Source organism: Grus americana, chromosome 23, assembly GCF_028858705.1.
Source record: "Grus americana isolate bGruAme1 chromosome 23, bGruAme1.mat, whole genome shotgun sequence".
Classification (NCBI taxonomy): domain Eukaryota; kingdom Metazoa; phylum Chordata; class Aves; order Gruiformes; family Gruidae; genus Grus; species Grus americana.
In genome coordinates, this window is record NC_072874.1 from 1,927,034 (window position 1) to 1,954,862 (window position 27,829).

At 65.9% G+C, this 27,829-nt stretch overlaps 1 protein-coding gene across 4 annotated transcripts; it reads right to left on the reverse strand.

Annotated features, from left to right (window-relative positions):
- DLGAP3 (DLG associated protein 3) lies at positions 1–27,829 on the reverse strand. Of its 4 annotated transcripts, none has more exons than XM_054802731.1 (12): positions 27,512–27,829; positions 11,204–11,286; positions 7,630–8,704; positions 6,431–6,636; positions 5,877–5,943; positions 5,505–5,739; positions 4,599–4,939; positions 4,387–4,472; positions 3,288–3,712; positions 2,869–2,960; positions 2,521–2,664; positions 1–2,076 (listed from the first exon to the last, which is right to left on the reverse strand). In XM_054802731.1, exons 3-12 carry the CDS (start codon positions 8,644–8,646, stop codon positions 1,858–1,860), a joined length of 2,832 nt encoding a protein of 943 aa, XP_054658706.1. In that variant the 5' UTR covers positions 8,647–8,704; positions 11,204–11,286; positions 27,512–27,829; the 3' UTR covers positions 1–1,857. The 4 variants fall into 4 exon arrangements, with proteins under 4 accessions (XP_054658706.1, XP_054658704.1, XP_054658707.1 ...); XM_054802729.1 differs by having other exon boundaries at positions 5,877–5,991; XM_054802732.1 differs by lacking the exon at positions 27,512–27,829 and adding an exon at positions 22,244–22,531.

Below are 27,829 nucleotides of genomic sequence, written 5' to 3' on the forward strand. Positions count from 1 at the left end.
TAACCAAAGTCGTCTTTATTAATTGCGGCGGTTCGTTACAATAAAAAGGGAGCCACGTGTCACGGTCACTGCACGGCGCTGGCCGGGGTGGGGGCCGGGGGGGCCCTTCCCAGGCACATCCCTAAATCCGGGGTGCGGGGGGGAGTGGGGTGGGAAAGGGCTTCAGGTGGCTGAGCGGGCGCTGCCGTCCCGGAGGTGTTTAGCACCGACAGACCCCCGGGACGAGGGACCCCCGACAAGGCATCCCACCGCCAGGCCCTGGCTCTCCTGCTACGTGGGGGGCGCGAGCTGGGCCCCCCCAGCTGCCTCCGATCCCGCTGCCCCAGGCAAGGCTTGGCCCTGGATTTCAGGAGCTGCCCGGCACCCACTGGCTCTGCCTGGGGGCGGCTGGTGATGCTGCGTGGGGCTGCTGGCGTGACGGGGTGGGGGACGGGGAGGGGGTCCTCCCCCTTTCTGCCACCGAAAGGGACACTGGGGGAGACAGGATGCTCGGAGAGGGACCAGGGGTGGGGACAGTGATGGGGACAGGGATGGGGCAGATGCAGCCTCCTGCCCTACCACGCTGCTCTGCCCCAGAGGGGATCTTTGGGGACCCCCCTGCCCCGCTCCCGGGTCTGTGCGCAGCGATGGGGGAGCTGGGAGCAGCAGCATCCCGGGGTGTCCCTTGGCCCCGCGGGGCACCAGGCACACGACAGCCCCATCCCGGGGTGTCCCATTCCTGCGGGGCACCGGGAGCTCGGGGAGAAGGGGCGACCCCCCCGGGTGATCTCTAGCAGCCCCACACTCAAGGGGTGGCCGCCAGCCACGTCCACGCTCTCATCCCACCCACCGGCACTGAGCCCGGCCTGGGGCAGAGTCACCAGCACCGTGGGTGCAAACAGGCTGCGGGCAGGTCTCCCCGCCACTGCCACCTCGCTCGCACATGAGGGAAGCGGCTCCCACCGGCGGCGAGGCGTGGGGGGACCATCTCCCCCGTCCCCGCTGGTGCCATGCTGCAGAGGGGCTCCCGGACTCCAGGCTGGCAGGAGGGACGGATGGACGGACGGACGGACGGGCAGACAGGCTGATGGGGGAAGAGGGCTGAGCGGGAAGGGGAGAAGCGCATCGCGATGCTCCGTGCAAGGGAAGCGGGGTGGTTTGCCGTGACCGGGGGTTTCTGCTGCTCTGGTCCACCCCACCAGCCAGAACACAGCTCTGGTCACGTGTAGTTTCTGGTTTATTCCTCAGGTTATATTTATATATGTATATAGGGGAAGGAGCCCTGGGACCCCCGCAGCACCCAAGCAGGAGGCAGGCGGGGGCAGCGTGGGGCGTGGGGGAGCCCCTTGTCCCCGCCATGTCCCGAAGCCTCGTGCCAGCAGGGCTGGGGAGCAGAGCTGGGGGGGCTCTGGCTGGGTGGGGGCCGGGGGGCCCGTCCCTGCCCCGCGCTGGGGGATTGCACTGAGTACAGAGGGGCAGGGGGCCTGCCTGCAGCCCCCTCCCCTCCAGCCTGGCAGAGCCGGGGGGCTGAGGGACACCTCTCTTTCAGGTGGGATGTGGGCTGGGGGGGGGGGGGGTGCAGAAGGGCTGGGGGGAGCGGGAAGAGGACAGAGAGCTGGGACACAGCCCCAGGGAGGGCAGAGGGAGGGAGAGCCCCGGACCCCGGGAGAGGCTGGCAGGGGCATGCGGGCGGGGGGCAACGGGACGGGGCAGAACCGGGCTTGTGTTCACCCGCCGTCGGATCCACGAAAGGTCTAAGATAGAAAAGAGAGAAGCTGTGAGTGGGGCCAAGAGCTGCCCCAGGGTGTCCCCGCGGCCCCCCATCACAGTGAGCTACGGCCGCGCCATCCAGTCCGGGTAGAAAAGCGGAGGCTGCGGTCACAGCCGGGTCTGCGCCTCGGGGATGTAGATCTCGATGCTGTCCGCACTCTCGGTGGCAGAGCTCTGGCGGAAGGAGGCAGCTCGCTTGGCTGCCAGGAGCCGCTTGCGGGCCTCCTGCCGCTGCCGGTCCACTGAGTCCAGGGAGCGCTCCTTCACCGGGTGCACCTTGGAGCGCGGCGGCTTCTTTGGTATCGGGGGAGGCACCTTCTTCTCCTCCTGCACAGACAATGGGGGCTTCAGGGCAGGCGTGGGGCCAGGACCTCCAGGGACTGGGTGTCCTGGTGGGCTTTGCACAGCCAGCGGGCGTGTCGGACGCATGCACCTCTGTGCACGGTGCTGCCGCGGGTGGCAAAGCCAAAGCCACAGCAAGACAGCCCCGCAGCCCTCCTGCACCGCGCCGAGTCGCGAGGCAGGGCTGAGCGTCCCTTCGTCCATCTGCACGGGCATGAAGGTGCTGCCCAGAAATGCCCGGCGAGCTGGGTGCGAGACCACAGCGGGTGAACAGCCCCTTCTTTAGCCTCATTTTTCCCAGATCTTTGTTTTTCAAGTGTTTGCTAAAAGCAGTCACCGGTGACAGCCCAGCAGCAGCGGTTTGAGCACAGATGTGCTTGGGAGGGAGGTGACAGGGGACAAGCGCCAGCGGCAGAGCCCTGCCCTTACCTTAGGCTCCACGATCTTCCACCCGTTGGCCTTGAGCTGCTGGAGCTCCGCGAACTTCATGCTGACGTCCTCGATGGAGAGCTGCAGGAGGTCCCAAAAGCCGGCCAGGTCTTGGAAGGTGGGCACAGGGAACGCGTTGGGATCCTGCAAGGACAGAGTGTTGGCCACGTCCACCCATGGGACATCGGCTCTGCTGGCCACGCAGTCATCCCACCCCCACGCTGCTGGAGGTGGCTCTCTGTCCAGCTCTCCCCAGGGGCGTTACAAAGTCCCTTTTGCACCAGCTAAGGGTACGAGACCCCCCCACCCGCCATGGCTGACCCCGTGGCACCGCTGCCTGGCACTCACCATGTTCTGCTGGCAGAGGCGGTAAAACTGCTGCACCTTCTGGGACATGAGGAGCTGGGCGCTGCCCACGGCGCTCCGGATCTTCTCCAGGACTGGTGGGGGAAGAGCAGACGGTCAGCGCTCCCGTGGGGCACGGAGCCTCATCCCTGCGTGGCTGGGACCTGCACCCCCTCGGGGGCAGCAGGACAGCCCGGGCAGCTCAGACTCCCCCAGCCCACGCAGGGTCTCCTCCCTCCTCCAGACCCCACTAGTCCCAGAGGGTTTCCTGCTGTTTCTTGCCCCCACCCAATCTCTTTAGCCTTGTCAGGGGAGATGCTCCAAGGTGGTCCCAAGGTGGGAGCGCTGCAGGACTGTGGCTGTGCCCCCCAGCCCTACGGGAGCCCCAGTCCCTCCCAACGCCACAAACCCCCCCAACTCACTCTCCTCCGGCAGGTCATAGTCCTCGGCCTCCCTCTCCATCTGCTGGCACCAGCCCTCCATCTTCTCCACCTCCGCCTGCAGCAGTTTGATGAACCATTCCCCGTCGCGGTGGCAGGGGGAGGCACGGCCGGAGTCGGGGAGGCTGCGGGAGCCCCGCTCCATCCAGGCATCCCGCCGGGGCACCTCCACCGTGTCGTACTGCAGCTGGTAGTCCTCCCGGTACGCCCACTGCCCCTGCGTGTGCACCGTCTTGTACACCGCGTACTGCCGGCCGGACTCCGGCTCTGAGGAGTGCCGCTGGAAGGGGCGCCCGAACTGCAGGGCTTTGTCCTCGGTGGCCACGGCCAGGCCAGCGAAGCCCTCCAGCTCCAGGTCTGCCTGCACGCCTGCCGTCACGCTGTTGGAGCGCTTGAAGCGTGCTCGCCTGCAGAGAGCAAGAGAGCGTGGGGACCCTCACGGGCAGCAAGGACAGCCCCGTTGCCCTGTCCCCTCGCCAGGTACCATGGCGGGCAGGAGCAGGGTGAGGGATGCCCGCAGGCAGGATGGGGATGCCAGTCTGGATCCTGGAGCGTTTGGGGCCGCGGGGACAGCCCTGAGTAGCTGCAGCCCACCGGTCCATCATCTCCTCTGCTCTTAGCCCGTTTCCATGGCTACCGGCACTGGACCAAGGATGGAGAGGAGCATGCACCGGGGCTGCGTGGGCACGTTGCCGGAGCTCCCCTCCCGTGGGCCATGCAGGTCCCAGCACACAGCACTCCCACCCAGCCAAAACGTCATGTTTAGCTGCAGAAAAGCCCAGAGGTTTGATCTGGGCCTGGGCCGGGCTCAAAGCCAAGGGCCCCAGCGGGGGAGACCTGAGCACATGGTGGGACCAGGGGAGCCCCTTCCCCGGGCAGCCCGTTTGCAGCAGCGAGGCGCAAGGGCAAAGGGAAAGCTAGATCCTGCCCCAGGGCAGGGCACTCAGCCTGGGATGAGGATGGTGCTGAGCTCTGGGTGCCTCAGCCAGAGGAGAGGGGGCAGCTCAGGGAGCCCCAGGGGGACCCAATCCCCCTGCGCAGCGAGTGTGGCAGGTCTCAGCCCAGCCCAGCCGCGCGGTACCTTTTGTCCTCTTCCACCTGCACCCCGATGGAGTGGAACTCCCTCTGGCTCCGGCTCTCCGTGTCCGAGTCAGAGATGGCCTCGACCTGCCGAGGGGCAGAAGGAGAGCGCTGGAGGGTGGCCCCGAGATGCAGCGTGGTGGCTCAGCATCGCCCACGCCACTCAGGCAGGCTCGGAGCCGACTCCAGACCACAGGGAGGAGCGAAGCCCACCTGGATGCCAATGGAGGGGCGCCACTTCCGCTGCCGAGCCAAGCTCCTCAGCTCCTCCCGGCCGGGGATGGCCTTGATGATGAGCGTGGAGGGCTTGGGAGCGGCGCGGGGCTGGACAGGAGGCAGGTCGAGGGCCACGGCCGTCACCTTGGAGCTCTCCAGGCTCTCGGCCGAGTTGCAGCGGGTCGCGGCGTCTTTGGACCAGGTGGGGCTGCGGGCAACCTCGCCAGGCAGGTAGCTCTCATGGGTGGACTCGGTGCTGCTCTGCGCCGTGACGGAGATGAGGGGTTTGGCTTTGGTTCCTGGAGGGATGGGAGGTGGAGCTTTTCTGTAACTGAAGGCTGTTGTGGGAGAGGCGCAGGATGAAAAGGCACGTGAAAACACAGACACTTGCTCATTTCCCGCCACGAACAGGGGCCCCAGGGGAACAGTGCCCACCTCCTCCCACAGCCTAGGGCTCACGGCCACGCAGGGTTTGCACCTCAGCTGGCTGAGATCAGGGCTGGAGCTCAGAGGGGCTGTTTGGCCAGTTTATCCCCAGAAAGGGATCAGAAACCACCCCAGACCCACGCTGGCCACGCCACTGCAGCACCCAGCAATGGGCAGAGTTGGGGACAGAAGTGGAGGGAAGGAGGGAACGACAGACAGATGGGTGCTGGGAGCACAGAGCAGCCCCCTGACCGGGACTGAGTCACGAGCAGGATGCTCGTGCCCTGTGCCGGGGCCGACCTGCGAGTGGGATGCTCGTGCCCTGAGCAGGACGCTCACGTCCCATGGGGGGGCTGCGCAGGGCTGGGGGCAGGAGGGGGGGCAGCAGCAGGCCTCGGCAGGTGCCCGGGTGAGCAGGCGGGGAGACGTGGGGGGTCCCTCGCGCGGCCGAGCCCCCGCCACTTGCCCAGGACTCACAAGTGTTGGGCTTCAGGATGCTGCTGGTGATGGGCGGCCCGGCAGGGGCCGACATGGAGAAGAGCGAGAGGCAGTCGTCGTCCTGGGAGCAGCCCGCCTGGATGGCCCGCAGGTAGCTGTGGCTCCGCATGCGGAAGCAGCCGGGCAGGTCCAGCGCCTCCACAGCCTGCGACTCCACCTCGCCGAAAACCGACTCGCAGACGGCCTCGAACTGGTGGTTGAGCTCGTCGTTGATCTGCGGAGAGCAGCGGGTCAGGCTGGGGCGGCGAGCCGGGGGCCGGGGCAGAGCGGGGCAGGAGATGCTCAGAGGAACATCCGCCGCCCCCCCTGCGCCCCAACCTGCCCCACGGCACCCACGACACAGGGCCCTACCTGGCCGGTGGTGAAGGAGCGCCCGTAGCCCTGTCCCCGCGGGAGCATTCGCGGTGGCGTGCAGCAGCTGGGACAGTTACAGATATATGAATCAGAATAGTGCCTACTTGCAAACCTAATGAGAGACAGTGGGAATAGAAGGGATCGCACCAAAAGCAATACGTTCAAGCAGAGCATTCGGAAACGCAGCCGCAGCGATGCTCCCGCTGGCTCCCGCTGCCGTCCCTGCTCCTTGCCGCCCCAAAACACTGTCCTGAGGGTACAGACCTGTCCCCCAGCTGTGCGGGGCTGCCAGAGGTGTACGCAGCAGGACTGGGGACAAGGAGCCAGCTTGTCACCCACCAAATGACATCCCAGTCGTCTCCGTTGGAACGTGCCCCTTCTCCCCCACTTCTGCGCGTGGCCGCAGCAGCGGGTCCCACCCTGAAGCCCAGCGCAGCTCTGTGCCCCCCCCAGCACCCACCAAGGGCAACCTCAGCTCCCAGGGAGACCCAGCCCATGGCCCTGCTGCCGCCCGCAGTGCTGAGACAGGGCTGGGAGCCGACAGCCCTTACTTGGTCCTGGCCTGGTCAGCGCTGGAGGAGCGGCGGTAGCTGTCTCGCCGCGTGGCCGCCCTGGGTGATACTTTGGCGCTGGCGTCCGAGTCGGCGCTGTCCTCATCACCCATAGCCTTGATGTAGCTGCCGCTGCGCATCCGCCGGCAGGGGATCTCCCCATCCTTGCCCACCGCTGGGTACCCGCTCCACTCGTCCTGCGGCACCTGGAGCAGGAGGTAAGCGTGGGAGGACACGGAGGCCAGAGTCCCGTGGCCAGGACGCAGAGCTAAGCCCTCTGCGTGCCACGTGGCACGTGCCAGCCCGAGCCCAGCGCACGTACACAGCCCGAGCCTGGTGTGCTCCCCTGCCCTCCCCGTGGCACCCCAGAGCTGCAGGAACAGACCCTGGGGGCTCTGACCCCCCTGGGAAAGCCCCGAAATGCAGGACAGCTGATCCCCGCTCACAGCCACAGCTGTTCCCAAAAGGCTGCTCCCACCCCGGCCCCCTGCCCTGGCACGGGGCAGCACAGCCGCTCTCACCTCGCAGCCCCCCCGGCAGGCACGGCCGGGCCAAATCCCACCCATGCCAGCATGGCCACCCGGCTGACGTAGCAGCCGCCGGTCCTGCCACACGCCGCTGACGCCGGCACCACGGGGTCCTTACCGGGCTGCGGTGGCAGGACAGCGTCCCCCTGACCCTGCAGAGCCATTCCACTGCCCCAATGCCCCCCGCTGCCGGCAGAGAGGAGCCCTGGCCATCCCCCCTCTCCCAGCCAGCACAGCATTGCTGCTGTCTCCTTCCCCCAGGAAAGGGAGAGAAGAGTTAATTAGTTTTTAATTGGAAGGGGGATGACCTAGAAGGGAGCCCGGTGACGAGGCAGGCGGTGGCACCCAGCCAGGCACCAGCGGGATAAAAACCACGAGGAGGGAGGGGGCACGGGGCCACCAGCAGCCCTGAGCTGACAGAGCCGGTCTGACCCCAAATCCAGTGGGCACGGGGCAGGAGGCGGCAGACGGGGCTTCGCGCCGCTGGCAAAGGGACAGCGGGGACCGGCGTGGGACCCCGGGGGGACAGGGCGCAGGAGCTGGGAAGCAGAGCTGGAGCATCCCTGCGTCACCCCGAGCCGCTGGGATGGGGAGTCCCAGCCCTGGCTCGTCCCATGGCATCGCCGGCTGCGGTCCCTGGGGTGGTAGCCCCCCGCCCTGCCGGCCCCTCACCTGCAGGTACTGGTACGCTCGGTCTTTGGCCTTTGCCTCCTGAAGCATCAAGGTCTTCTCGGTGCCTCCGGTGCTGGGGTAGGCTTCGCGGGCCTGGCTGACAGTCATGGTATGCCAGGCGCTCCTCTTGAGCGTCTGGCCGTCCAGAGACATGGACATACCGGCGCAGGCCAGGCATTTTCCTTCCCCGCCACCCTTTAGACTCTTCAAGGTCAAGTCTCTGAAGGCACTTTCGGGAGCGTCCACACAGTACTGAGTGCCCTGGTCGGTGGCGTGTCGCCCGGACACCATGTAGCTGCTGTCGCTGTCCAGGTTGTCATCGGAGCTCCACCAGCCCATCATCTTGGACCGGTGCCGGGAGTCCACCTTGCGATCCTTGCTCTTGCTGCGCTTGCCGTGGCGGGACTGGTGGTGGTGATGGTGGTGGTGGTGGTGGTGGTGGTAGCCGTCCCCGCGGCCGTCCATCTTGGCACCGTTGTAGTCCCGCTTGGCCGGCGCCTCCAGGGAGTGGGACTTGGCGAAGAGCTTCTGGACGGAGTGGACGAGGTGGCGGATGCGGCTGGGGCTCTCGCTGCGGGGCTCGGCGCCGCCGGCCCGTGGGTACTGCAGCGTGTGGAAGCCGTCGTGGTGCAGTGGCAGCTGCTTCTCAAACTGGTCCAGCAGCGTGGGGGGCAGGCGGTTGATCTTGCTGGCGGGGTGGGCGGTCGCCATGCATTCGTCGCAGGAGTCGTAGGGCTGCTGCGCGTGGTGCATCCTCGGGAAGGTGCTGCTGGCGCTGGCGGAGGGCGGCTCGCTCAGGGGCCCACCCGGGCACTCGCTGGCCGCGCCGGGGCTCCGCACCGGGCAGTAGGGATGCTCCAGGGAACACGGCTCACTGGGGCTGAGGAGGTATGGCGGCCGGCCCTCGGGGCCGTGCTGGACGTAGTCGGCGGGATGCTCGCAGTCCTCTGGGATGCAGCGGCAGCGGTGGCCGGAGGAGGGCTGTGCCTGGCTACGCTCCCCATGGTAGCCCTTCATGGTGTCAGCACCCGCCCCATAGCCTCGGCATCCTGCAGGGTAGTCCCTGCGGGCTCATCTGCGGGGACAGGGACAGGCACGGCATCATGCTCCCCTCTGCGCCTCACCACCAGCAAAACGTTGGGGCTGTCCCGTGGGAACCAACCGAGGGGGCAGGGAAGCTCCCAGGGCAGGATCCGGCCCTGTCTGAGCCCCTGTGAAGCCGGTGTGGAGTGCCAGAAACCTGGCTCTCCATGGGGCGAGGGGGGCACGGTGCCGGGTCTGGGCACCCGGGGTCACCCCCGGCTCAGCTGCTTGGAGGGAGCAGCGCTAAGGGGGGAGCGGGAAGGAGAAGGCGCCGCCGGCAGCAACGCAGGCAGCGCGGGGCCTGCAGACGGCGAGGGAGGACACGCTGCCATCATCAGAAACTTGTTTTCTTCTCCAACACCAAATATTATGAAGTGTTTCTCCATTAGGAAAACGGTTCTGGCTGAGTTTTTCAGCCGTTGCAATTCACAGAGCCGCTAATGAGCTGCCGCGGGGCGCAGAGGGGCCGCGCTCGGAAGTCTCCATCCAGCCCATCCTCCTCACACAGCCCTGGCCGTGGATGGGGACCCACAACCAGCCACCCCGCTGGCCCCCACAGCCCCGCCGGCTCCCGCGGATGGAGAGCCAGGCAGCAGAGGCAGCTACGCTCCGTACGGAGCATCCCCACGCAGCAGCAGGAGGAGGATGGACGGCATCAAGCCGGGCTGAGCCCTGCACCAGCGGCCGGGACGCCGGAGCAGTGGGGCCACGCGCACTCACGGAGATTTGTCTTCCCTCCAGTCCCTCAAAGGCTCTGTCTTTGGCATGATTGTAAATGAGGAAATTACTTATTCTCCACTGTAGCTCAGCTAATTAACAGGCATTGTTAATGCTCTTGTTATCATATCTGGGCAGGGTGCTGTGGGCAGACCGTCTCTGAGACCAGCTGCAGGGAAAGGTGACCGTGGGACGGTCCCTGCGGGACATGGGCTCCGTCAAACAAGTGGGGATTGGAAACGAAGGATGCCGGGAGGGCTGAGGACGTGCCGGGACGGAGGGTGTGTGTGCCCGAGGAGCCCTGGGAGGGGAGAGGGACTGGAGGCCCCCGAGGGGCGCGGGGGCAGCGATGCGAGCGTTGGCGGCGAGCAGCAGACGGAGCCACGGCAGCACCCGGGGAACGCGTCTGCCCTAATAAGCCGCTGCCGCCTTCCTTCCCGGCTTCAAGGCTGGATGGCTCCATCCTGCGCCTCTCCCCCCAGCCCTGACAGTCTCGCTCCTGCTCTAACGAGGCTCCCTAATTGCTGCATCTTAACCGAAGAATGCTGCAGCCTGTTACAAAAAGAAATGCCTCTCCCCTCCCGGGAGAGCTGCTCTGAGGAGCAGGCACAGCAGCGTGGGATCGAGCCGGCAAGCGGCAGCAGGACGGACAGACGGACGGACAGACAGGCTCCCAGCCCTGGCTCTGCCTCCACGGGCTGAGCTATCATCTCCTGCTCGGGGAGGGAAGCTCTCAGCTGATCCAAATATTGCCACTGCGGCGGGAAGAAGGAGTCAAAATAGCTGAGCAGCCCGTCACCACGAGCCCGGCGAGCTTTTGTGCTTGGCAGGCGGAGGAATTGAACAAAGCCGGGCCCTGCTGCCGCACCGGCGAGGCAGCACCGCAGCTCTCCCACAGCAGTGGCGGGACAGCGGGATGGGGCAGAGGACGGGGACACGCCGCGGCAGAGGATGGGGACGTGCCGCGGTGAAGGAGCCAGTACCAGCTCCGCAAGCCGCGCAGGTGCCTGCGCCCTGGCCAGGGAGCAGCCGGTCCCATCGCGGGCACCCTGGGGACGGGGAAGGGGTCGGGAGTGATCCTGTGGGTCGCAGCGCAGGCAGCGTGGCCGAGGGTCCCCGTCCCCATGTCCTGGCGGGGATGGCCACATGCAGAGGACGGGAGCCGGAGCCGTGTCCCGCTGAAGGCCGCTCGCGCTGCGCAGCCCTGGGGAAGGAGGGATTTGTGCCACCGAACCACAGACTCAAAAAGAGGGGGAAAAACCCAGCCTGGCTGAATTCTGTGCCATTTAACACCAGGGTAATTACCACCAGTGAGAACCTACCGCCCACACAATTATGTGCTAGGATAAACTGGAAGAGCGTAATTACAATTACAAATAACTCACTTCTTGCTTTTATTGCATCCATAGCCTGGAGAAACTCCCACCGGCGATTCCCCCACCGCCACCTTCCCTCTGGCGTCTGCTCCCACCGCGTCTCTCCCTGCCGTGAGGGTCAGTGCAGGAAGGAGCGGGGCCCGTAGCCCCTGGCACTGCAGGCTGTGCTGAAATTCAGCCCCCCCCGTTAATTTCCCATAGGGGCACTTGGCAGAGGCAGTTCTGCTTCCCGGCAAACCACCCTGGCGCAGAGCAAAGCTGAGATTTCCAAGATTTTCAGGTCAAGCCCCAAGAGCTGGGGTCAGCAGCCCTGCCCGGGGGGGTCCTGGCTCCCCACCCTTCCCAAGCAGCCCCCGCCGCATGCCAGGGTCCCAGCGAAGCCCGTCGGTGGCACTTACCACCCAGCGCTCAGGGGGATGCTGTCCTCATGGCCCCGGCTGGCAGCGGCTCCTCCACGCTGGGTCTCCGGGGGCAGCAGGCTCTGCGGGGAGTGACACGAGGGGGATGAAGCCCAGGGAGGAAGAGCAGGGGTGTTCCTCCCCAGAACCAGCCTGACCCAACTCCCTGTGTATTTTTTCTGCAGCCCAGCCTTCCCTGCTCCCTCGAGGCTGCCCCGTAGGCAGCGCTGCCTGCACCGGCGGCGACAGGGACGGCTCCGCACGGCCGAGGACACGTGTTTTGCCCAGCTTAGCCCCAAAACCATCCCCAGCCCCATCCTCTTATGCAATTCCCTGCCAGCGGGCACCAGAGCCGGCCCAGCGGCCGCCTTGCCATTGACTTTGATTTGCTCCGGATCCGGCCATACACTCCACAAAGCCTCCTCCCGCCACCCCGGCTTTCCAGCACGACCAAAGGGATTTTTTTTCCAGCCGCTGGCCCGGCAGAGGCGCGAGCTCGGCCCGTTCTGCTTTGCAAATTAGCGCGAGGTTTTGCCAGCACGGGTCCTGCTGGGGATCTTTATGGCTGGGGATGAAAGCAGGAGAGAACAAACACGCAGCGTGAGCGCCCGGCGCCACGCACAAGCTGGAGCTTGGGAAAAAAAAAATAAAATAAAGTGGTCTTCCCACTTAGGAGATGAGCAAATTTGATCTATGGTCGTCAGAAGAAAATAAATATGGAATACCGCCAGGTCGTTTCCACCGTGCTTTTAATCTACTTACTTTTTCCCAACTTGTTGTAAGCAAGGATTGTAGAAAGCAAACATTTTATTTTATTACTAATTGCTCTGTTATTTTAGTAGGCTGTATTAGTAAAATTTACTCAGCCTGGAAAAAAAAGAGGGGCTTAGTAAGAGATCGTCTAATTTAGTACATAATTCTGCACCGAGTCATTATTTTCTTAAAAGCTGAATTAGCTGGAAGCAGCTCACGGATGGTTCATTAGTTGTGTCAGGCAGGGAAGAGAGTGTCATTAGGGAGAGGTTTGTCACCCCAGCAGGTAAGGGCTGGCCAGGGGAAGGGGAAGGGGAAGGGGAAGGGGAAGGGGAAGGGGAAGGGGAAGGGGAAGGGGAAGGGGAAGGGGAAGGGGAAAAGGAAGGGGAAGGGGAAGGGGAAGGGGAAGGGGAGCGAGCAGGATGCAAAGATCACAGCAAATGCGCTCGACGCAATCAGGAAATCAAAGCCAATTACTGTTAACGAAAGAAAACCAAGCGGGCTGCAGGCGGGTGCTGCCCAGAGAAGGTTGCGAGGGGCAGGAACCGACCGGGCACCGCTGTAAATAAGGGATGAGGCGAGGTTTTTAAAAAGTCATGAAGGACAAATACCAGCTGAAGAATTGCAAATGTGAGCGGAGCAAGAAGCGTTTACTGAGGCCGCCGAGAGGGGCCGGCGGCATCGCGCTGCCCAGCACAGCTGGCTGGCACCCTGACGGAGCCAGGCTGGGGGGGGCTGGCACCCCGATTCTGGGGGGGCACCTCCCCTGGCTCAGCCCTGTCCCTCTGCACCGAGCGCAGGCACTTCCCGGGCACCGAAGCCACAGTGCCCCAGGGCTGAAGCCCAGCGCTGCCGCCCCACTCCGCGTGCGGGGAGGCTGAGGACAGGCCGTTCGACAGGAGGGGCTGGTTATTAAGCACATGATTAATTTTGGCGCCGGCCCCAGCTGCCTGACAGCTCCTTCTCCAGGGCTGGGGAGAGCGAGTGTGAGAGGTGCTGCCTCTGCTGATGCAGCGGTTGGTGGGATGAAAAATCCTGCAATGCAGCACTGCTTCTTAATGAGCCATTTGTCTTTGAGTCTTCTTGACTCATTACCATGCCGGGAGAGGGATGGGAGTTGCCCCAAGTCCCCATCTGAGCAATTACTCCTGGAGCAGAGCGAGGAAATACGGCCACGACACGCCCCAGCTGCCAGGGATCCCGGCACGGCCGCCAGCACCGGGGCTCACTGCCGCAACGCAGGTGCCTCCGGCTGCTGCCGCTGCGGGGGGAGCGGGACCCCCTGCCCTGCACAGCACGTGCAGCTCAGCACCGCCCACCCAGACACCGCGGTCCCCAGGGCCGAGTCCCGTGGGGCAAGAGCCATGCTCCTGTGCCAGGGTGTGCAAGGGGGCCGGAGCATCGCACGGCTGCCGGGGCAAAGCCAGCGGAGAAGGGAGCCCGGCGCTCCATCCCTGCAAAGCCCAAAACCAGATCTTCACGGAAGAGCTACTTCTTCAAAAGCCCCGTGCAAGCGGGGAGCAGCCGGGGCAGCAGCCAGCGCCTGCAAAGAAGTTGGCTGGGAAGGAAAAGGTGGCACGGAGAAGCGGCTGTGCCAGCGTCCCCAGGTGGGCACGGGCAGAGGCAGGGCTGGCAGGGTGAGCTGCCCCAAGGCACAGGCTGCCCGCAGGAGCCAGGACACAGCACCGGGGGAGCCGACTGCTGGAGCTGGGACCTCACCATCAGAGCAGCGGGAGTGCAGCCAGCCAAGCTGGGAGACCACCCTGGAGGGACCCCCAGGCCAGGCAGGGCCCAGGGGACCCCAACGGACACCAGCTGGCGCAGGGTTCGTGGGCACTGCACCGCACCGGTGAGCACCCATCACCGGTTATGCCCACAGACAGCTTCCCTCCCACGGACACGCTCAACATCTGCCCGCGCTGCCCAGGGCTGGCAGCTGCCGGCACGCTCCCCGGTGCCCCTCCAGAGCTCGGCGGAAAGGGGGGACGCGCAGGTGACCTCGGAGAGCCGACGCAAGACCGACGCACCTGATGTTCACCCACAGCAAAGGGAAGGGACGAGCAGGGGCATCCCCGCGTGTCGCACTCGCCCTGGGGCTCTGCCCACCTCCCCACTGGGCACCTTGCTCCAGTGCCAGCAGAGCTCTGGGTGGGCAGCGGGCTCCGGGCATCCCCCAGGAGTTAGACCCTTTCCAGGCATCTGGGGGCCATGGCAGCCCCCCCAGGCGCTGCCAGCTGTGCCAGGGCCCCTGGCTGGCAGCAGTGCCGGCTGAGCCCCACTTCCCCCCCCACCCCCTGGGCTGTGCCATCTCGCCTTCCCCATCCGCACGCTGCCCACTCTGTTGGCAGGACGGGCCGTGCCGCCTGGGCTTAAAAAGCCACTTATGTCCCTGGTCACACGGTGTAATGACTTAAGCCGGGGATCACTCCAAAGCTGCTTTGGCGAGCGCAGGGCAGCACCGTGTTAGAGTTGAGAACAGCAGCGGCGACAATCTCTGGCCATCCCCTGCCCGTCCCCGCCGAGCCCCCGGGCGGGCTGGCCCCTCCATCCCCGGCTCCGCTCCTGCCAGGCGCTCGGCTGTGCCCAGGCTCTCACCTGCCACCGGCATTTCTCCGTGCCCCACTTTCCCTGGCACACAGCACCCTCGGCTCCGACGTCAAATAACACCCATCCCAACCAGTTCCCTTCAAAACACCGTCCCATCCCACGGCTCCTCCCGCAGCAGGGCCGCAGGAGCCAGGGTTTCCAGCAAGCAGGACTTGGGAATAGCGAGGAAGCAGAGCCCTTGGTCCCTGTGCTGGCAGGGATGCTCCAGGCTACCGTGCCCCGTTCCCAGGCTGCATCCCACCCCCGGGGCCAGGGCCGGGACAGACGCAGTGAGCCCAGGGCACGGCGCAGCCCAGCTCACCGGCAGAGGACCCAAACTGCTGCTTTAATGGATGGGCTTAATTTGCAAAGCTGATGAAAACCTAAATATTTAAATACATAATTCTGCACAATGCTCTTAGCGTGGGCATGGCATGAGGGTAGAATGAGGGAGGGGGTTCATGACTGGCAGGCACGAGCACGGTGGGGATGGGGGGCACTCTGGCAGGACCACGTCGGTCACCCAGCATGGGGATGGCACACGCCCTCGCCCCCACAGCGGGCAGGCAGGGTGGGTGCCATGGGATGCTCTGCCGTGGGACACTCTGCTGTGGGCACCGGGGTCCCACTCTGCCACCAGCCTCCAAAGCATAACACGGGAGATGTGGGGAAAGGGGACCGTGGTCTGAGCCAGGGAGCTGCGAAGGGTGGCAGGACAGGCCCCTGCAGAGATTACACCACCGATATTCTTGCTACAAGAGCTTAGAGATAAAAGAGATTTACAGGATTTATCAGCAATAGAAATTGAATATTTAATTTTAGCTGCAGGGGAGGAGCGGGGGCTTGGGCCCGGGGGCACGTGGAGGTGTGCGGGTGGTGGGCCAGGGGCTGCCCTGCCTCCTGGGGAAGCATTTCCAGCTCTAACTGATGCCAGGGCTCTCATCGGGGTCGGGGGGCTGGGCAGCCCCATGCCACTGGGACCAAGCACCCTCTGCCCAACCTGCCCCTAATCCCACCAGCCGCTCACTGGCTGCCAACTGTGCAGCACAGCCTCTGCTGCCACGGGGGAGGTCCCGCAGCATCGTCCCAAGATGAACCGCATGTGCGGCTCCAGTGCCAGGGATGCTCCAGGGGGGCTCAGGAGGGGTCCTGGTCCCCACACGCTGCCCATGGGCCAGCCCAGAGCTGCTGGACCCACCGTGCCCCCCCTCAGCCCGACGAGGATGTCCCCAACAAGGCTGTCCCTGGACAGGGCTGTTTGCCAGCCAGGGTACAGACTGTGCCGGGGAACGGGGCTAGGGGCAGCGGGACGGGATGACAGAGCTGAGCATTCTCCAGGATGGGGTAGAGAAACCCCAAAGGGGACCCGGCCACCCCTTGCAAGGCCAGAGCAAGGGCAGGGTCAGGCAGCAAGAGCCCCTCCGTCAGCCACAGGGACGGGGCTGCCAGCTGGCCCCGAGCCCCAGCGTGGGGGTCCCCGTGGTGCTACCGAGCTGGGCGCCCATCCTGCCTCGCCACACCATGGCCGGGCGTGCAGCACCAGCGTGGGTACCGCCGTGGGGCGGGCTGGGGGAGGACGGCGGAAGATGAATGAGGGAGTCGGGAGGCTAATGGCATTGTCTGGAAAGTAGGTCGTGTGCTGAGCAAAAAGATATTTATATCAAAGCTTGTTCCCCCGCAGAAGCTCCTGAGCCAGGCGCAGGCAGCACCACAAGCCCGTGGCCACGGCCACAGCACCCTGCAGCACCCCATGTCCCCGCAGGACCTCCTGCCCAGCCCCGCACCCAGCTCTGCCATCCTGGGTGGCACCAGCGGGTGCCCTGGCTGCACCGCTCGTGGGGCAATGCCGGAGATGAAGTTATCCCAATGGAGTGGGAGCCACAGCAGCTCTTCGCCTTTTGCTGACCTGGCTGCAGGAGCCGGGCAACGAATGGCACTGGGTCATTTTTATTTTAATGTAACCTTTGCCGAGGTGTACTACTGCTGCACAGCCAGCCTGCACCAGGACGGTCGCGGTGGGTCCTGCCCAGCTCAGCCCCGTGCTGGCTGCAGCACTGCAGCCCCTCTCCCCATGCCCAGCCCCAGCCACGCTCCTTGCAGCCTGCGTCACCCCTGTCCTGAGCTTCAGCCAAGTCTCAGCCTTGTTGCAAACCTCGACCACCTCCTTTCCTGCTGAGGGGAGACCCGTGCTCCAGGTCCCCTCCCTCACACCTCTGACCTTCCCAGAAAAGCCAAGAAATTGTCCAGTGAGCCCAGACAGAGCCAGTGTCTGCCAAGAGGTTTTGCCCCCTCTGACCATCCTGCCCCAACGGCTGCGGGCACGACCCAGCCAGCAGCTGTGTGGCCGTCCAGCCTTGCTCTCCTGTCCCCATCCCTGTCCCCATCCTGTGCCCGGGCAGCCTTGGATCCAGCACGGGAACAGGTTCATTTCCCGTAATAGCTGTGTCGACTGGATTTACAGCCTCGCTCCGAGTTATTAATAATAATGGCCTCACTCTTAAGTAGGGCTTTTCATCTGCCTCAGAGCCCTTTCCAGAGGACGTCTGCAGCATTATCACCATTTTATTCTCGTTTCAGTGGGCACGAGAGTGAGATGGAGAAGGGACGGCCTTGCCCGCAGCCAGGCAGCCGAGCCGGGGTGCGTAATGTAGAGCCCCGCGGGACACCTGGCCACAAAACCCCCCAGGGAGGCTGGAAAGCCCTGGCCCAGCGGGAGACAGCCACCGCGCTCGGGCTCGTGCCGGCCACACCGCGGTGATTTATACCAGCGGTGAGCCCGGGCCCCACCGCACGGATAAATCCACTTCAGGCAGCAATAAACCAGTGTCACCGCATCGGTAATCCGCAGCGCTCCCACCACGGTAAAAAAAAAAAATCAAGGGGCAAGGCACTACCGCGGCCGCTCACACACTTGTGCCGATAAATCCCAGTCGTGTGTCAGCACAAGTGAGGGAAGGTCTCTGGGGTGGAAATCCCCCACCCTGGTGGAGCCACGGCCGGAGGGGTGGGTGCCACTGGGCACCCATGGGAGGTGCCGGCAAGGGACGCTTGGGCACAAGGCACCAACCTGGGGATGGCCCCAGCACAGGGGACCCGCAGCAGCCACGCGGGACCAGGGACATCCCCAAACTGCCCTCGCACATCCCCCGACAATGCCCACCCGCCCCAGGTAGCGCCGACATCTCCCCTCCGCAGCGGGGCTCTGTCGGCAGATTTATTTCCCTGTAAAAGTGCTTTGATCTGAAGTTATTTTTTGTTTACTAGCAACAAGGTATTGTAAATACATCTTTGCCGATAATTATAGAGTCTGGGTGCACACCTTAATCTCCATAAAATATCAGATGCTACAATTTGCCTGATTTAATGAGATTGGAGGCTGATAAGCCGCTGAGGTAAGCTGTAAACTTGGCGGGGGGAGGAGGGAAACGATTGCAAGTGTGCTAAAACGCCTTCGTCCTCCTCCTCCTGCCGCTGCCACGTGCCCAGCCCGGGAGCGTGTGCCCAGCCCCGCAGCCCCCTGCCCAGCTCCCAGGATGGGCCCAGGCTGCGCCGCAGCGGTTTCACGCAGGGATGGGCATTTAGGGCAAACGGAGCTTTTTATACAATTTACCTCATTAAAACTCCAAGAGCTGAGAGCAGCACCGAGGCCTCACCGAGTCGCCCGCAGGGCTGCGGCCGGGGGCTCTGCCTCGGCACACTCCGCACACCGTGGTACCCGTGCCACGCCATGCCGGGGAGGACGGGCAGCGTGGCGTCGTGGCCCTGGTGCCAGGCTGGGGCGCAGGCAAGTACCTGTGCAGACGGGCACCTCCCGTGCACGGCCGCGTGCTGGCGGAGGTGCGAGGACAGGGTCCCGAGGGGGCGCGGGGGCACGGCTGCGCTGCCCGGGGGGGTGTGCACGCTAGCACCCTGCGCTGTGCAGGGATGCACGTGTGTCCACGCGTGTGCAGCCCTGCCTGGCACCACCGGCCACGCCAAGGACAAGCTGGGGGCAGGGAGCGGGCCTGGCCCGCGGGGAGTTGCACACCCAACGGCACCCACCTGCGTGTGCACGGCCGTGCCCCCGCCATGTCCCTCCCCAGGCACAGGGGTCTGTGCGGTCCCAGGTGTCCGGGGTGGGGGTCCCCCTCCCGCAGTCATGGGGGGGGGGGGCCCTGCCTGGAAAGCAGGAGGCTCCTCCCTGTAACGAGCACCACCGTTTCCACAGCAACCTTAAAGGCCTACAGCTGCCGCCTCGCTAACGAACCTGCGCTGGCAGCGTTCCCGGGGGACGACGAGCCCCGTCCCCCTGCCCATCACCCGGGCCTCTGTCCACGGCACCCTCTCCCCCCACCCACCAGCCCCCAGTCCATCTCCACCGGCTGGCACCTGGGCTCACCTGCAGCCCCCTCCCTGCACCGAGACCCCCAACAGACACAGACCCCTTGCGCCAAGCAGGACGGGAACCCCCAGGCACCCCTGCTCGGGCCCGGATGGGCGTGAGGAGCCAGTGGTGACCTACAAACATCAGGCTGACAGGTTAATTAATTTCCCTCTTCCTCAGGCCGTTATCAGATGGAATAAGACGTCACCTGAGACTGTTAATTGGGCTAATTATTCCAGTTTCAGATTTTAAATAATTAGTTACTGTTGTCTCCAGCCTTCCACAATTTTCTCAAAAGGTCAGGTGGTTCCTGGCTCCTGAAACTCATGAGATGGGGCAGAGGGGCTGCGGTGGGGGCCCAAGCACACTGAGCCCCCCCGCGCCCCCCGCTGACTGGGGACACTGGGGACAGCACGGTCCCCACCAGCACCACGGTGGGAACCCACCTCATGCTCACACTGGAGCTGGCAGGAAAGGGACGTCCTCTGCCTCGACAGCAACAGGAGGAAACCAGGAGAGAGAAGAGGAGATGAAAGTGGAGGGTGAAGGATGGGGGTCAGAAGGAGCCCTCCCCAGCCCCCTCCTCCCTCCCTACACCAAAATGATGACACCTGCTTGAGGCCAAACTCCTCCGCCAGACCCAGCCACAGTAAACCCCCACCCAGCAGTGCCCAGGTCCCCCCCAGGCACTTAATTCCTCCTTGTTTGAGGACAGACTCCCCAAGGGGAAAATCTCAGCCCAGTGTTTTCAACAAACATGATTTCCCTGTGGGGTTTCCCGGCTGTTTGGCATGGAGACACACACCGTTCACACAGGACGTCGGGCAGGAGCGCAGGCACACGGGCAGCACCTGCCCTGCAAAGGGTCGTGGCAGCCAAAGCAATACCCAGTGTCCGTGGGCTCCCCACAGGGACCACCCACCACCCCATCCCGGGCATCAGCAGGGAGGTGGGTGCCTGCCCGGGTGTCACACACAGGACAGAGGGACAAGCAGAGCCAGCTCAGCCCCCAGACTCACCCTCTCAAGGAACGCCATGCTTTCTCACAGCCTCATCCCCCGTTATTAATAGCCTTCACTAGCCTCCTCGGAAGCCATTTGCATATTTGATTGCAACTCCGAGGCGGGGCAGGGCCCTTCAATCAGCCGCTCCCGCAGCCTTATTTGCATGGTTTGACATTTTGTTCTGAGAGCACCGACACCAGCACCGTGGTTGGGGACACGGCTCCAGGGGGAGGAGGTGGGCGCAGTGTCCCCAGCCAGCAGCGCTGCCCCGGGCACGCCACACCGGCCACCCCGCGCCCACCCGGGTGCACCGAGCAGAGCCGGCAGCGCCTCTCCAGCCTGCCCCAAACCCGGCAGGGCGTGATGGAGCCTGGGTGGCCCATGTCCCCAGGTGCCCTGCTCTGCCCTGCCCAGCTCTCCAGCCCGACTCGCACCTCCCCGTCCCCGTCCGACCTGCGCAGCGGGGCCATTAGCAGCGCCCGGCGGCGGGCAGGGCGTGGGGGTGGCGGGCATGGCCGGGGAGGGGGGGGGCCCTGCCCGTCCCGCCAGCCCTGGCTGAAGCTGCCGCACATCAAAGGCCGGGGCAGGCCGGGACGTCCCCAGGGGAGCGGGGGGACCCCGAGTCCCAGAGCACCCACAGAACCCCCCCCCACACGCCTCGGGGGGACCGGGGGGTCGGGACGCGGGGCGGGTTCTCCCGTCCGGCCACGGGGCCTGGCGGGCAGCGCCGGGGTGGTCAGCACCGCGGACAGCGCCCGCCGCCACGGCCAGTACGCGGCCACTGCCACGGCCGCCACGGCCACCAGGGCCACCAGGGCCACCAGGGCCACCAGGGCCACCAGGGCCACCGCGCTGCCCGGCAGCACACACAGCAGACAGCCGCCCCGCGGCCCCGCCACCAGCCCCTCTTGCAGCCCAGGGATGCGCCAGGCGGCGGCAGGAGGAGCCGGGCGGCTCCAGGGCCCGGGGCAGACACGGCTGGGAGCTGTGTCCCGGGACGCCCTTGCTTCCCCCGGGCTCTGGGCACCACTTGGCAGGAAAAAACCTTCCAGGGTGAGGCGTGGGATCGAGCCTGAGGATGACGGGGATCAGGAGAGGGCTCTGCTACTTCCCTCTCTTCTGCCTCAGTTTCCCCTCCAAGGAAACACACCGGAGAATACAGGTTAGTCTCATGGAGAGGCAAGGTGGTGGGGGTAAACCACGGAGAGGCACAGAGGGACCCGACTGCCACCGTGACTGTGCCAAGGAGCAAACTGAAGACAGGCAGGGCTTGAAGCACAGATGTCAGCACCGGCTGTGCCGCTCCCCGGCAGCGGGGCCGTCTGGCAGGCAGGCAGACCCGGGGCTCCCCGGCTCCATCCATGGACCAGCACACAGACACCACAGAGGGGACCCTGTCCCTCATGCACACAGAGGTGCAGCCCGGCCCTGCTCCCCATGCTGCTGGGACACGCTCGGCCCGGCTGCCCTGAGACTCTGCTCCCTGCTCTGATCTCTGGAACACAACAGGCAGGGAAACAAACACCCACCCCACGGGGGGCGCTCAGGCAAGGCCAGCACATCCCCCCAGCTCTGAGCACGCAGCAAAGCCTCCCACACACACAGCCCACTCCTTCCTTGCCCCCGCAGCCAGCCATGGACTCCAGTGCTGCACGGCTCGGGGACAGCCAGCGCAGAGTGGCCCCGTGCAGAGCTGGGCCTGGAACAATGGGGTCTCATCTCCCTCATCCTCAGCAAACACCCACGCTGAGACCACCACGTCCCCAGGGCTGAGGACACCATGTCTCCAAGGGTGAGCTCAGCTCAGGCACAACCCAGGCTGCGACCCACAGCGTGCACAGCCCCAGCACATGCAGCCCCTGGCCCCCAGCCCCAGCACGCCCCCGCAACGTGCACAGCCCCTGGCTCCAGCAGACAGAACCTCCAGTCCAGCGCAGGGCTGCAGGGAAAGGGAGGAGAGACCTCTGGGCTGGGAGCTCCCCATCCCGGCCAGGAGAGCTTCAAGGCTGCCCCGAGGCTTGTCTGGGCGAGGGCTGGCCAGTAGCCATACGCTGCACACCGAGACAAGGAGGTGGCTGCCAGGGAGGAGGACTCGGCCAGGAAAGGGTTAGGAGCTGCTCCGTGGGGGTGCAGGCTGCCTGGGGGGCTCCCGCTCTGCTGGGGCTGGGAGGATTTGGCTCTCCCCCAGCACATCCTCTGCACCAGCACCGCGGGGCACAAAGCAGGGCTCTCCTGGGAGAGGGGTGCTGCGAGGCACAGACACCCCCCCCTTCCCCCAGGCCCGCTCCTCTCGCACCCGGCAGCCCCTTCCCCTGCCTCCGCCACGCCACTCACCCTGCTGCTGCCGCTAAGCCATGAAGTTGCCCGTCCGGGCTCAGCAGGAGCTGGAGGACGGAAGCGGCGCGGCGGCTCAATTCACTCTCTTCCTGCAAAATCCCTGCAGGCTGCCCATGCTGCCACCAAGCCACGCAGCCAGTGGCCACCGGCCCGGCTGGAGGTGTCCCCAGGGTCACGGCCACCCACGGCAGCGCAGTGGCGGCCACGCTCCTGGTGCCTGGGCCAACACCGGCACCTTCCAGCCGGCGAGAGGCGGTGGCGGAGCCGGCGCCTCCGTGCGCTTGGGACACACCCACGCACGCTCCCCGGCGCGCTCCAGCCACCCCCGCGCACAGCCACGCACCCCCGGGAAAGGGGCTGCCCACGCCAGCAGCACCCGCACGCCCACGCACCTCCCCGCACGCACCGCCCCTCTGCCTCGCCGCACGCGCGGACAGACGGACACGCAGCCACGCACGCCCGGACGGACACACGGCCGCTCCGCACCGCTGCATCCCTGTGCACCTGGACGGCCGCGCGGCCACGCGCACCCGGCTGCTCCCGCACCGCTGCAGCGCTGTGCACCCCGCACCCCCACTGCTCCCACCTGCAGCGTCCCCACACCCCCCCGCCCACGCATTCCTCTGCACCCCGCAGGCACCTGCACGCAGCCCTCGCCCCCGCCAGCCGCCCCACACACTCACACCCCCAACACCCACTGGCACCCACTGCGGGTGCCCCGGCACGGGTCTGTCCCCAACTCCCCCCCACCAAGAGAGGGCCCGGGGGAGCCCGGAGCAGACGCATGTCATCACACGGAACACCGAGACCATCCCTCAGCTCGGCTGCACCGATGGCACCGACAGCACCGACCCGGGGTGCATCGCCCCCACCACAGGGTCTTGCCCCGACTCGCTGGCTGGGGACACCGACCCAGCCAAGCTGCACCACCACGGAAGGGACAGCCACATCCAAGACGTGCAGCGTTTCCCCAGTAACAACCAGTTCACCACCCCTAAACGGAAGAGTTCAGGGCCCCCACTCCCACCACAGTCCCTCCAGCCCCTTGGGGAGACAGGGGGTGCCCCGGGCCAAGGCTGCAGCGCCGGGGATGGGACACCAGCAGATCCCCCGCCAGGCGTCACACCGGGATACGGCACCTTCAGCTTTCACAGTCTTCTCGCTCTGAAGCGGCACCCCCACACGCCCACAGACAGGCTGTTCTCCCGCTCTGCTCTGCCCACCAAAAACTTCAGCTAATTCCCAGCCCAAACAGCTCCTGGGCCCGCCAGGGGAGAGGGCCAGGCAGGCAGCGAGGCTCCTACCACCGCCTGCCGTCCGAAGCTGCGGGTTTAAGGCCAAACAGACCCTCGGTGAAATGCCGAGCGCTGGCAACGAGGCCACAAACAGCTGCTCTTCCAACGGCATCGTGATTCACAGGCTATTAATTGGGGCTTGGCAGCGCTGCGAAGGGTTTGCATCCCCTGGCTTCGCTCAGAGCCACAACTCGCTGCCGACAAGGTCCGGGTGCCGGGGAAGGAGCCAAACCCAGCAATGCACCGACCACAGCGGAGCTGTGCCAGGACAGGCACGTGGGGCACGGTGCCCAGCTCCCGCACCAGCCGCCCGGCCCCACGGGAGCAACGCGGAACAAGCCCTGTGAAAACAGCAGCAGCGGCACTCCGTGTTTGCCAGGAGCAGCCGGCGCCACCGGCACAGCACCGCTGCACTGCGCGGCAGCCCCAGCGCCCGCCGTCCCCGGGTTGTGGTGGGGAGGCCGCCTGCTTTGGCTCCCACCTGGCCGCACGTGGCAGGGTCTGTGGGTGCTGGTGATGCTCTTGCAAGGTCCCGGCTCCCAACAGCGCTGTGTTTCTGTAGGGTCTCCCGGCTGCCTCCACACACGGCGCTGAGCCGCTCGCTCCCCGGGGCACCGGCATCGCCGGCCGCCATGGCGTCAAGGGGAACCACGGAGCAGCGCCCTGCTGCGGCAGCACCAGACAAAGGCTGTGAAAAGCCTCCTCCAACGACAGCCAAGAGAAAAATGAATTCAGAAGCTGATTAGAAACCATGTCATGGCTCCTTCCCGCTCCAGCATTTGGGCAGGAGTTAGCTGGGGGGGGGACGCAGAAAATCTAATTAGGATTGAGGGCAGGTTGTAGAGGCGCTGACACAGGAGCTGCAGGAGCACAGCTGCTCACGGGAGGGGGACACCGGGCACCCACAGCACCCACAGCCCTGCGGAAACAGGGAAAGTACAAATTAATTCTCCTTAATCTGATGGGCACTTGCTTTGCTGCCACGTGCCGCTGCCCGCGGCTGGCAGAGAGCAGCCCAGCCTCTCCGTGGCTTGGCTCGTGTGCCCACGGTGGCCATGCCCCTCTGTCCCCCCGTGGCCGACATCGTATGGCCCCAGGGCGCTGGGCAGGGCAGTGGGAGCAGAAGGGGCTTGATCCTGCCAGGTGGAGGGGAGACGAGCATGGGGTGCTGTCCTCGGAGTCTGGCTCCCTCCTTCATCCCAGGGTGGCCCCCCCTGCGCTGCTGCTCACTGGGGACGGGGTGTCACGGGGCCATCAAGACGGCCACGATCCTGAGGCCATGGAGCACTTTGGCAGGGCAGGCTTCACCCCCAGCTCTTGGGGACGGCAGAGCCCCAAGGCCACGCTGAAGGGCACTATGCAGGGCCGGCAGCACCGGGCACTGCTCTGCACATCCCTGTCCCTTGGCCTTCTGCTGGCACTCGCCGTGCCCCGTGCCACCCGCACCGCGGGGATGTCCTCCCCCCTGTGAGGAAGGCCACCTCCATCCACCCCATCACCGGGACGTACCGTGGGACACATCCAGCCACGCGCCTCCGGCCCCCGGCCCTCCCCGCGAGTCCCCCGGCCGCCGGCACGTCTCGCCTGCTATTCTTAGCTCTCTGCCACTGCGCTCTCCCGGCAATGGCACCGTATATTACTGTTATTGCTGGCTGCCAACGTCTTGAAGCAGGCAGCCAGGATCGTGGTGGGGCTTCCACACTCCTGGTGACCTGTCATTCGGTCCCTGCCGGGCTCTGGTCTTCAACAGGCTATTTCGGGAAATCCAATTTGATGGGCAGAAGGAGCACAAGCCACACGTTCAGCTCCTGAGACGAATCCAGGCTCCTCGCGTCGCCGCTCAGATCCAGATTTTAGCTTCGTCCGTGATGGCAATAAGGGCCAAGAGTCACCTTTGGCTCCAGATCCAAATTTCTGACTGGGTGGGATCCAGGGTTTCGGATCAGCTTGTTGGAGAGACACGAGCATCTGCAAAACCTGGATCTGGAGCCCCGGCCCCAGCAGCACCACCTGGGCAGGAGACCCCAGCGCGGGTCGGATCCTGCCCTCGCGGGTGGGCAGGCCCATGGAGACCTACGCACCAGTGCAGCCACCAGCCTTGTGCCTCCTGCACGGGCACCATGTCCCGCAGGTCGCAGCACAGCTCTGCCCTAGGCTCCTGATGGGGAGGGTGAAGGAAGGGCCCCCCCAGGGAGCCCCAGCCCGGGCTCCCCACCACCCTCCATCCCCTTCCCACACCCTGCCCAGGCTGCCAGGGGCCAGGCTCGGCAAGAGGGCTGGGTGCTGCTCCTCCAGCCTGCGCTGCCGTCTGCAGCACACACGGCACAAGCCCTGACACCTGGGAGGGAGATTTGGGCACCGAGGGCTCGGCACCAACTCGCCCAGACTGGCTGGGGACGCCATGGTTGTGTCACCCTGCTCCCTGCAGCAGGGATGCCCGGAGTCCGTCCTGGTGCCCAGGCTTGGGGGGTAACAACACTCAAGGCAGCCCCAAACACGGCTCCTGCCTGCGCCGCCCCACGCCGGTGCTCTCGCCACCCCCACAGCCAGGACGAGCCCCTCCAGCTCAGATCACGCTCACTTTGATGGCTATTTTTTCCCATTCGGCCCTGCGGGTATTTGAATAAACGCTTTGAAAGGGCTGACGCGCCTCCTTCCAGCCTCTGGAGCGTGGCCATGCCCATCTCCCGGTGGCCATCCTCCTGCTCCATCCCCCAGCACACGGGGTCCTCGGGGGCTGGGAGCCACGGATGTGTGCAGGAGAACACTGAGAGCAAGGAGGCGAGGAACTGAGATAGACGGGAAATTACATCCATTTCCTAAGGGAGAACCTGCACTGCTGTCCAGATCCTGTCCTGATTTACACCAAGGGAGGTCTTCTGTTCCCAGCCTGGACTCCCGCGGGGGCAGCCGGCACCCAGCAGCCTGGCTCTGTCCCCTCCTGCCTGCTCAGGGCTTCGTGCCTGGCCCAGGGAGCAGGCAGGGACCCGCAGCGGGCAGCACGGCCCTGTGCCCCGCGAGGGAGACGATGTGCAGGGCTGGATGTCACAGGATGGAGAGAGACGAGCGGTCCCAGCGCCAACTTGCTCTGCAGGTTTGGCACAGGCTGGAGGGACCAGGCTGGCTCCTCCAACAAAATCCAACCGTCCGGGGGAAGGAAGGCAACGAGAGGAGAGAGACACCCAGACCTGGGCCCCCAAGAAGCTCTCCTTGCCTGCCAGGCTGGGTTGTACCACGGAGCCTGAATGCGTGGTGAGAGTCACCGCTCAGCTTGTGCTCTGTGCCAGCTCCCAGCACCCACTGGCAGCCCCAGTCCCCCGGCCCGGCGGGGACATGGCTCCTGCACCCAATGCCAACCCTCCCTGCCTCACAGCCCGGCGAGAGGGGACACCGCTGGGCTGGGGAGGGGTCCTGGGCCTGCCCAACCCTGGCCCGAGCCCTCTGCAGCGAGAGAGGACCAGGATGGCCGGCATCACCTTCTGGGGGGAAGCTGGAGGGGCTGAGAGCTTCAGCCCCCTCCCCAACGCCTCACGCACCAGGAGATGGGGGATGCCCGCACCCCTTCTCCCGCACCCGCCGGGGATCCCGACCCAGCCGCGCTGGCTGAGCTGAGCACCGCGGTGCCGGTGAGGTACCCCCCAGCCATCTTGCCATCTCCCCCCCGGCTCCCCCCCAGCACCCGCTCGGCGGCGATGGATGGGTCCCCGGACACATCCCGTCCCCTGGGGCCTGTCCCGCACGGCCCCGGCGATGCCCCGTCGGGGAAAGTCCCCCCCCCCCCCCCCCGGCCTGGGCACCGCGGATCCCCCGGGACCGGGGACCCCCGGGGACCCCCGCCCGCCCGCCCGGCGATGCCCCGCGGCGGCACCAGTCCCGGGCGGCAGCACCGCGGCACCGGCCGGCCCGGGCAGCGCCGGGACACCGGACACCGGCCCCCGCGCCCCCAGCTCGCCGCCCCCGCCGCTCTTACCCCGCTCCCGCCGCCTACATCCTCCGGCCGCTGTCGGGCGGCTCCCCGACGGCCCGGCCCGGCTGCTCCCGGCCCGGTTGGTACCGGAGCGGCTCGGTTGGGCTCGGCTGGTCCCGGCTCGGCTGGTCCCGGCGCGGCCCGGGCCGGCGCCCCGCGCGTGGGAGCGCGGCGGGCGGCAGCATGCGAGTGGCGGCGGCCCCGCAGTGCAGCGCGGATGGGCGCGGAGCGGCGCGGATCGGTGCGGATCGGTGCGGAGCGGAGCGGGGCCGCCGCCGCGGCGCAGCCAAGACACGGCGGTGGATTTTCCCCGGGAGTCAG